Here is a 9,626-nt window from a genome sequence, read left to right as displayed (position 1 = left end):
CGCAGACGGTTTGGGTTACAGGCAGTATGTCCATTTATCATCTCCAATAAATGGCTTCAACCAGCCTTTGAATTCAGAGTTTGATTCCCACTCCTTTCTGTATTTTTGAGTGTACAGTTTAGACTGAGACATGATGAGCTAGCCAGCTAGATGTTTAACTTATGTCACAGAGAGGCACACACACAGTGGACAAGGTGAGTAAGTGGCTGAGGCTATGTGAGTCAAATACAGTGATTTATCTTTGTGCAGTGATTTATTTTAGACAAAGAACATTTTACATTTACAACCTGCCCTGAATGTAAGCCAGGGCGGGATCAGCCAGCGGTGGCTTCCCGCATGCTCAAATCATTTGGTAAACATCTCCTGCTCTGACTGCAAGCTGGGAGGGACTGCTGTGCGAGGACTGGGCCGCGTGGGAGTACTTTGGGACCAGGGTGGGGCCCACGGAAGCACCCGCTGCTTGTTGAGAAGAGTAAGAACGATACGTGCTTTCACGTCAGAGTCTCCATAAGTCTCCAATAACACCAGAAAAAGTTGCTAGATTTGTCGCTAGTCAATTTAAAAAAGAATTGTCACTAGAGGGGTCTGAATAGTCGCTAAATATAGTGACAAAGTTCCTAAATTGGCAACACTGGTGAACCAGGCGAGGCATTCATTAGAGAAACCAAGGCTATTGAGTCTGCCGATAAGAATACGGTGATTGACAGAGTCGAACGCCTTGGCCAGGTTGATGAAGGTCGATAATAATCATTGTATGGGGAAGTTGTATCTAGTTTGAAGTTATGGGTCATTATGGTTGATAAAATAACATTTTAAAACACTAAATACAAATACCGGTGCAAATGAGTCATTGAATTTTTGAATGATTATGAACTCCACATAGCAATAAAAGAAAGCCATGTTGTAATTGCTTTCCCGTACACTAGATGGCAACCATACAGAAAGAACAAGCAAAGGATTTCCAGCAAAGAAGACGAAATTGGTGATTGGAATTGGTTGTTCAAAGCAGCAACGACGAAGTCCGCTGTCGTCAATGGTATGTCACGGAGGTTCATATGAGTCTTGACTCCAACTTTAGACCGCAAAAGGTAAATTCTAGACATTTCTACATTTATTCCAATAAGCATATCGATATGTCTGTTTACCTCTCGTGAAGTTGTGCCTTCCTTTGCAACGTATGCTACACCTTTTTCCCAGTTGTGTTGCATGCTAACCGGCTAACGGGTAACTCCTGAGAACAGGTGTTGTGAGCGAAGACTCCTTCAAAACGAACGTTACGTTGTTCCATCTGATATGTTGCCGGTGTATTGTAATTTACAGTAAAACTGCACACAACCGAATGACTGCCTTTGGCCCCTAGTGTAATTTGGCATCATGCCTTTGCACGTTCACTGGCCTTACTTATCAAACTAGTTATTAGCTAGCAAATCAAACTTTATTTGTCACATGCGCCGAATACAACGTGTAGACCTTAACGTGAAATGCTTACTTTACAAGCCCTTAACCAACAGTGCAGTTCTAGAAGAGTTAAGAAAATATTGACCAAATAAACTAAAGTAAAAAATAATAAAAAGTAACACAAGATCATCTTCAAGCTAACTGTATTTAGGCTATTGCTGTATCCAGCTAATGCTAGACTGGATCCAGCTACTGCTCAACTGGATCAGAGTGAAAACTGTCACTGACTGTACAGAAAGTATTTGTTTCAAGAAAGTACATTTCTCTTGTCTCTGAGTCTCCAGACAGCAAGCAGTTTGAAAGGGGCTGTCATTATGTCATCTTATCAGGGGCCACCACCCAGACCCAATCCTCCTTCTCCACTCAAGATTAGTGGGAGACATGGGCTACAACTCTCTGAGTCAGTTATCTGTTTGATGAGTGAGAGACACCGTCATTGTTTTAGTAATGGGCCCTTGTAGCTAACTAAACTAAACTCTGTGGTGAAGGAAGTTTCTGATTATCTCCACCCACGGAGTTGAGCAGGGACCAGGCTTTGTGGAAGTCAGTCTCTGACTACATCGATTCACCCAAGGTCAATACTTTAAAAAAAATGTCAATTATGAAACACTTTCTGTGTACCTATGTTTGTCTTCTGTAGTTGTGTGCCTTTCTTTGTCCATGCTTTTTAACAAAACGTTGGTCAAATACAACCATTTCAACTTTTCTATTGCTTAAAAACATACACTACCCTGCCTAATCTGAGATTCAATTGGCACATTTTAGAGCAACAGAAATGAGGAAATGGTCGGTGGTTGTATTTGACGAACGTTGTATTACAAAGTATGGATTTCAGCAAACAGGCACGCAACTACAGAGGACAAACATAGGTACACAGTGAGTGTCTCACAATTACAATTTTTAGAAGTATTGACCTTGAGCAAATCGATGTAGTCATAGCTGAATTCCACAAACCCTTGTCACTGCTTCACCCCGTGGGGAAGCTCATCTTCAAAAACATTTCATCATGGGGTCAAGTAGGCTTGGCCAGGCCTTTGATAGTTACTGGTCTGACAGTGTGCAGCTGTCCTTGTTTCCCCCCCACTTTAACCAAAGCCAAGCGTGGTCACTTCACTGAAGTTTCTATTAACATTACTTGGCTTGCTCAGTTGCTCTTAATGCCATTTACACATGGATGCTTGAGGGATTTGTGTGGTACAGAATAAACATTACAGCCCTGTTCTGTCCCATTGCACAGAGCTAGGCATCCTAGGGCTGAATGCAGAAGACGGTGGCTGTCCTGGGAGGGGGGATCGGGGGCCTGTCAGCCTGCTTCCACCTCAGCAAGAGCCACCAGGTCTCCAAGGTAAATATCATTACCACAACTATCTCCACATATGCTGCAGGTAGACTACATCTCTACTGTAAGTCCAAACATACTGTAATTAAGTTGTTATTACACTATTGAGATGCCCACTAGGCCCTGCACAGGTACACCATTAGATTAATATCTCTCCCTGTCTGTCTGTGTAGATAGTGCTGCTGGAGGGGGATGGACGGTTCGGAGGCTGGCTAAGTTCAACTCGTAGGGAGGATGGAGCTGTGTTTGAACATGGACCCAGAGGGATACGACCTGCAGGAGCCGTGGGACGAAACACACTCAACATGGTAGGCACTGTAATGTGTGTGTGTGTGTGTGAGATTGATAGTAGGTAGAAATCTAAGTCTGTTTTCTACAGGTGGAAGAGTTGGGGCTGGAGAGCGAGGTCCTCCCAGTCACCTATGATCACGTGGCCTCTAAGAACCGTTACCTCTGTGGGAGGCCAGCTACACAAGATGCCTTCTGGCTTAGGGTAAGGGGGGTAAGGATGAATGATAAAATAGTACCACGTTAGACACAAACAGCTATGTTCATGCATTCACAACATGGTGAATTGAATCAAGGTAGTCTGTCTATCCAAGTCACCCTCTGCCTCCCTCCATCCAGTGGAGTAGTGCATACAGTCCCTCCGTTCTCTCGTCCTCTGGTCCAGAGTGTACTGAAGGAGATACTGATCAGCAGAGGAAAGGAGGAGGATGAGTCGGTTCATTCCTTCGTGTCGAGAAGGCTGGGCACTGAGGTGAGATGGCATTAAAAACAATACACTGCATGATGTCCACACAACTTCCACATCAGTTCAGAGTGACAGTATTCTCCTCTTCTCTCTCTGCAGCTTGCAGACATTGCCATCGACAGCCTGTGCAGGGGAGTGTTTGCAGGGGACTGCAGGAAGCTGAGTGTGCGCTCTTGTCTCCCGCCACTCTACAACGCAGAGAAGGCCAGAGGTTCCATCATCCTGGGAATGTTGCTGGGCCCAGGTGAGAGTCTGCCACCACACCGAAGCTACATAGGAATTCTGAATCTTAAATGTCCCCATAATAGTCATATTGCTGACCTGTCTAATTGAGTAGATGAATAACAAGTGTGACTGTCCCCCCAGGCCCTGGACCAGACGTACCCCCCTCTACCCTGACCAAGAGGGCTGCTCAGGAGAACTGGGCCCAGTGGTCACTGAAGAGGGGCTTACAGAACCTTCCGGAAGCCCTGGAGGAGAGGATGAGGAATGGGGGACGTGTAGAGGTGCACAAAGACACCCCTGTGATGGGGCTAAGTACTAATGGCACCGGCTGGGAGGTGAGACTGCTGGACATCTGGGGGTTGGGACACATGTATGTGTACTGCCATTGCACTGGAGTTGTGGTATGTGTATTTTTAAGTTATTCATTAAATCCAGTAAATGAATCAACTGATGTCTGTGCAATTGATTTTTTTAACACAGATTCAACTGGAGGACGGCACCATCAAAGCTGATCATATCATTGCTGCTCTACCAGCAAAAGGTAAATTAACTTTTACTAAACTTGATCACTGAGCCTAAATCTTTTAACTTCACACAGTGATTCTAAAATTCAGTCCCTGCCGTTCTGCCTGTGGACCTGGAAGCCTGTGTGGTTTTGGTCTTCAGTTGTGCTTGTGTGTGTTTTAGCTCTGGCCTCAGCACTTCTCACTGCTGCACAGCCTCTGTCACAGCAGCTACGTGAGATCGCCACAGTAACCGTTGCTGTGGTAAACCTGGAGTACGAGGGTTCCATCCTGCCTGTCACGGTGAGAACAATGAAGCAATGTTTTTTTGAAGATTCTTTGTTATTTTCTATGTATATGCGTGTGTTTCAGAATGTGTATCTAATGTGAGTGGTTTTTTTGTGTGGCCTCAGGGCTTTGGCCACCTGGTGCCATCCTCAGAAGACAGAGGTCTCCTAGGGGTGGTCTATGACTCTGTGCCCTTCCCCCAGCACAACCGCACTGGAGGAACCACCACCAGACTAACAGTAAGAGGCACACAATATATATGTACTATATTCTCTCTCTCATACATAAACAATTACATAATGTGTGTGTTATAGGCCGTGCAAGAATGCTTTCTTATGTTAATAATGCACAGCATGGCAGGGACCAACCTTCCATGTATAAACTATAGTAGAACCCATCAAGATATACAGTGTTCCGCTCAGCGTAAATTATACATGCTTTAGACAACAGGATGACAGATCTCCAAGTCACTTACAAACACAGTCCAGCCTCAGTCAGGCTTATGGGGTCATGTCACAAGGAGGTGGTGGTGGTAGGAGTTTTCTGTTTGGAATACCCTGGTGTGGAAGACGTATAACTAACTGCAAATAGCCTCTGGTGCCATGTGACTTGACTTCTACAACAAATGTCACTCCATTATTGATGTTCCTCCTTGCTGCCTTAAGACATTATTTGTTTACTGGGCAGATGCCTGTTTCTCTAGACATGTATGCAAACAGACAAGCTGCTGCCAAGGCAAATACGGTGCAGCCATCCATGGGACTACGTCTCAGTAGCCCTGAACTAGGCTGTTGTGGAATGTAAACTCAGCAAAAAAAAGAAACTTCCTCTCACTGTCAACTGTGTTTATTTTCAGCAAACTTAACATGTGTAAATATTTGTATGAACATAACAAGATTCAACAACTGAGACACAAACTGAACAAGTTCCACAGACACGTGACTAACAGAAATTGAATAATGTGTCCCTGAACAAAGGGGGGGTCAAAATCAAAAGTAACATTCAGTATCTGGTGTGGCCACCAGCTGCATTAAGTACTGCAGTGCATCTCCTCCTCATAGACAGCACCAGATTTGCCAGTTATTGCTGTGAGATGTTCCCTCAATCTTCCACCAAGGCACCTGCAAGTTCCCGGACATTTCTGGGGGAAATGGCCCTAGCCCACACCCTCCGATCCAACAGGTCCCAGACTTGCTTAATGGGATTGAAATCCGGGCTCTTTGCTGGCCATGGCAAATCATACACAGAAGAGCAGTATGGTTGGTGGCATTGTCATGCTGGAGGGTCATGTCATGATGAGCCTGCAGGAAGGGTACCATATGAGGGAGGAGGATGCCCGCAGGTGTGATTTTCGGATGTATCGATCCTATGCAGGTGTTGTTACACGTGGTCTGCCACTGCGAGGACGATCAGCTGTCCGTTCTGTCTCCCAGTAGTGCTGTCTTAGGCGTCTCACAGTACAGATATTGCAATTTATTGCCCTGGCCACATCTGTAGTCCTCATGCCTCCTTGCAGCATGCCTAAGGCACGCTCACACAGATGAGCAGGGACCCTGGGCATCTTTCTTTTGGTGTTTTTCAGAGTCAGTAGAAAGGCCTCTTCAGTTTTCATAACTGTGACCTTAATTGCCTACTGTCTGTAAGCTGTTACTGTCTTAACGACCGTACCACAGGTGCATGTTCATTAAATGTTTATGGTTCATTGAACAAACATGGGAAACAGTGTTTAAACCCTTTACAATGAAGATCTGTGAAGTTATTTGGATTTTACGAATTATTTTTTTAATGAGTTTTGTTCTATTTCTTCAGCAACGGTCTTATAGGTCCTTTAGGACAAAGGATGTTTGATTAATTTATTATTTAACTGGCTGGCTGGCAGACAGACAGTTCTCTAAATCAGGGTTTCCTAAACTCAGTCATGGTGCCTCCCCTAGGTGTACGCTTTGGTGTTTGCCCAAGCAGTACACAGCTGATTTAAAAAAAATCAAGCTTTGATTATTTGAATCCGCTGTGTAGTGCTAGGGCAACCAAAATGTTGGACCGAGTTTGGGAAACCCTGCTCTAAATGGTTGGTGTCATGGCCTTACTGTGTACTGTCTGTGTTCCCTAGGTGATGATGGGCGGGGCCTGGTTCCAGGAAGTGTTTGGGAATTCAGAGGAAGTGACCGAGCAGCTCCTCCTGGACAGGGCCACCCAGGCGGTGACATCACACCTGGGCGTTACCTCACGACCTATCTGGAGCGTCGTTGCACTGCTCAAGGTAAGACGTTTGAGCGAACTGTTTCACATGTCTTCATTTGTGTTTCAAGAGACTTGAATGAAAAGCCTCTTCTTGTTCAATTTCATTCTTTAACCACTGTGTCACCAGAGGTCCTCATTGGGCCCTGAATTCAGTTAATATTCAAACCAACCAATGATGTATTCAGTTGAGCTGCACTATGTCATAACTTATCAATGTCCCAGGGGAGCAAGACTGGAGAAAACAGATCAACAAGCCTGTTGATGATCACTATCTCACCGGATGGATGGCTCCTCTGTTTCTGTATTGGTCTTTCTCCCCATTCCCTCTATGGAACTGGATAGGCAAAATGGAGAGAGGCACTGGGATGTTAGATCCTCTTCCCCTTTTCCTACAGACATCTTCACAGACACACACTACCCTAAGCCAGCTACATCAGTATTCATAGTGCTGCATCTCCCGGTTTCTAGCTCAAATCCTGATGTTTCCCTTGCACCATGTCATTCCCCCTGTTGTATGCTCAGACGTTCTTGTCATTTATTTCATCAGCACCAACAAATCATTTTCCATTTGTGTTATCTCTCTGCGCTCCCATGTCAACCAACAACCAGGCAGCAGAGATAGCAGGAAGTTTTGAGCAAGACAAATAGTTCAATTTGAATGGTATGGTCTGCATAGATAGACGACGCGATAATCACTTCCGAACTGACACTGTAGGGGAACAAATGTAAAAAAAAAAAATTTAAATGGACATTTTTTTTTTTTTTTACATTTGTTGACAGGATGGATTCATCATTCAGTGCTATCTTCCATAAATGTGATCTGAGTGCCTACTTTCCTTTCCAGTCACTCTTAGTTTTAACGTCCTCCACCATTTGTAGGCTGGTTCCAGGTCTGTATGTGCTTAGCCAACTCCTTGACATTACGATGACAGTTAAGCGATGGCTTTAGCTCATACAGGTCTGGGATCAGGACAGCTAAATAATTGTCTTAATATGCAATTCATCTCCTCTAGGACTGCATTCCTCAATATTACCTTGGACACTGGAAACGACTTGGTAAGATGGGGACAGTCTTCATTTAATAGATTTGACTTTTTCTATAGTGCTGGGTATCTGATTGTGTGTTCTGTCTTATATCTGTGCCCTGTACTGAAAAAAATGTATATTTTTTTATAATATACCTATCTACCGTGTATCTGTTGAATTGGGCTTGGTTTTTCTATCAACAGAAAATGAGACAATACATCAGAGACCACAATCTACCACTTAGTCTGGCTGGGTCCTCTTATGATGGCGTCTCGGTCAATGATGTCATCTTCAGTGGACGGACGGCAGCAGAGGGCCTTGTGGGAAAAGTCTAACCAGATGTTCAGGTTCCCAACCATGGATATAAGCTTATATTGTGAAAGAGATCTTGTTTTTTTTCCCTCATCGCATTGCGTTCTACATTTAGTTTTGCTTTTACACAACTGTATCACAACCGGCCATGATTGGGAGTCCCATAGGGCGGTGCCCAATTGGCCCAGCGTCGTCCAGATTTGGCCGGTGTAGGGCGTCATTGTAAATAAGAATTTATTCTTAACTGACTTGCCAAGTTAAATACAAATACTAATAAAAAATGTACATACAATTTACTAGTCACCCTCTGCATTTAAGCCCTCTGCAAAGGGATGGCATTTTTTGCGCAATATTCCTGATTTATAAGCAGCATATTTATGAAGTTTTCCATTTCTATCTCATTTGGACAAATTACAGATTGGTCCTCTAGAGATGATTCTATGTCTGAGACCTCACCACTAGCCTGGAAACCACGGGTAACCCACAGAACAGTTCTCATTATAATAAAATATTGTTTTTGAAATCAAGGGCTGGATGAAAGTCATATGTCGTCACTATGTAAAATGGAACCACAATCTGAACTGTTTTAGATGATTTGTCCCCGTAACCTTACTTCAAGGATTTAATTTTCTATGCAGTAGTTCAAAATGTAGAGTAACATTTTAAATTCAGGATGAGATTTCATATTTTAGTTATGGTGCCTTTTTGCTAACAGAAATCACCACCCCTTCATGAATGTACAGGCATATTTCATGTGGGAGACGTGTTAAAGATGTGATAATCAGTGGTGTGTATAACCCTACTCCAACTGTCCTTTCCAGCCATCCATGTTTTACCCTATCCTCTATGTGAATATAGCAGACAAAAATATATTATTATTATTATGGTAAAGTATGTGCGCTGATGGTTCATCACCGTGGTAACCGAACCACACAGACTGATGTGGTGATCTCGATTTGGTGATCTATCATGTATTTGGAATCTAATTACGATATTGAAAACTTTAATTTATAGAGTGCATGTACAGTGGCAAGGGGATGGCTTGATAATGTATTTTTATACAAAACTTTATTATTTTGAGAATGTTGCAGAGCAATAAATATGATGCTTAATCTTGTCTGTCATGGACTGTCTCAGTGAAGGACAAATTGTCTGTAAAAAAAAAAAACGTGTTTGGCCTGCATCATGTCCTTTTCAACTGACCGTTAATACCAATATGTTTTACTACCCAATGCCCATAGCCAGGGTCCGAGGAAAGATCCTGCAGAGTAACCGCTTTACAACAGTGAGCTGATGACAGATTTAGGCCACAAGTCACTTCCCTCTGATCTGCTTCACTGAATGAAATAAAACAACTTGAGACCTTGAAAGTCAGTCGCATAAACGAGAGATCGCTTTTCTCTCTGCTTGCCTCTCCTTAAATATCTTGCGGTCAGTTTAGACGCCAAATTTAGGGCGAGTCGAAATGAATATAAATGTT

The 9,626-nt window shown here is 43.5% G+C and overlaps 1 protein-coding gene across 1 annotated transcript; it reads left to right on the top strand.

Moving 5' to 3' along the window:
- Positions 1-345: 345 nt before the first annotated feature.
- On the top strand, positions 346-9,263 carry LOC123996499 (protoporphyrinogen oxidase-like). Its single transcript, XM_046299872.1, is given in 15 exon segments — positions 346-472; positions 927-1,088; positions 2,696-2,803; positions 2,971-3,105; positions 3,177-3,250; positions 3,252-3,290; positions 3,425-3,557; positions 3,651-3,795; positions 3,918-4,111; positions 4,257-4,317; positions 4,464-4,582; positions 4,693-4,806; positions 6,678-6,827; positions 7,822-7,864; positions 8,036-9,263. Coding segments are annotated over 13 exon segments (1,428 nt in total). The 5' UTR covers positions 346-472; positions 927-1,088; positions 2,696-2,716; the 3' UTR covers positions 8,170-9,263.
- The last annotated feature ends 363 nt before the right edge of the window (positions 9,264-9,626 follow it).

Source organism: Oncorhynchus gorbuscha, linkage group LG15, assembly GCF_021184085.1.
Source record: "Oncorhynchus gorbuscha isolate QuinsamMale2020 ecotype Even-year linkage group LG15, OgorEven_v1.0, whole genome shotgun sequence".
NCBI classification, from domain to species: domain Eukaryota; kingdom Metazoa; phylum Chordata; class Actinopteri; order Salmoniformes; family Salmonidae; genus Oncorhynchus; species Oncorhynchus gorbuscha.
Note: the sequence above shows the minus strand (reverse complement) of the source record. Positions and strands in the feature narration are given on the sequence as shown.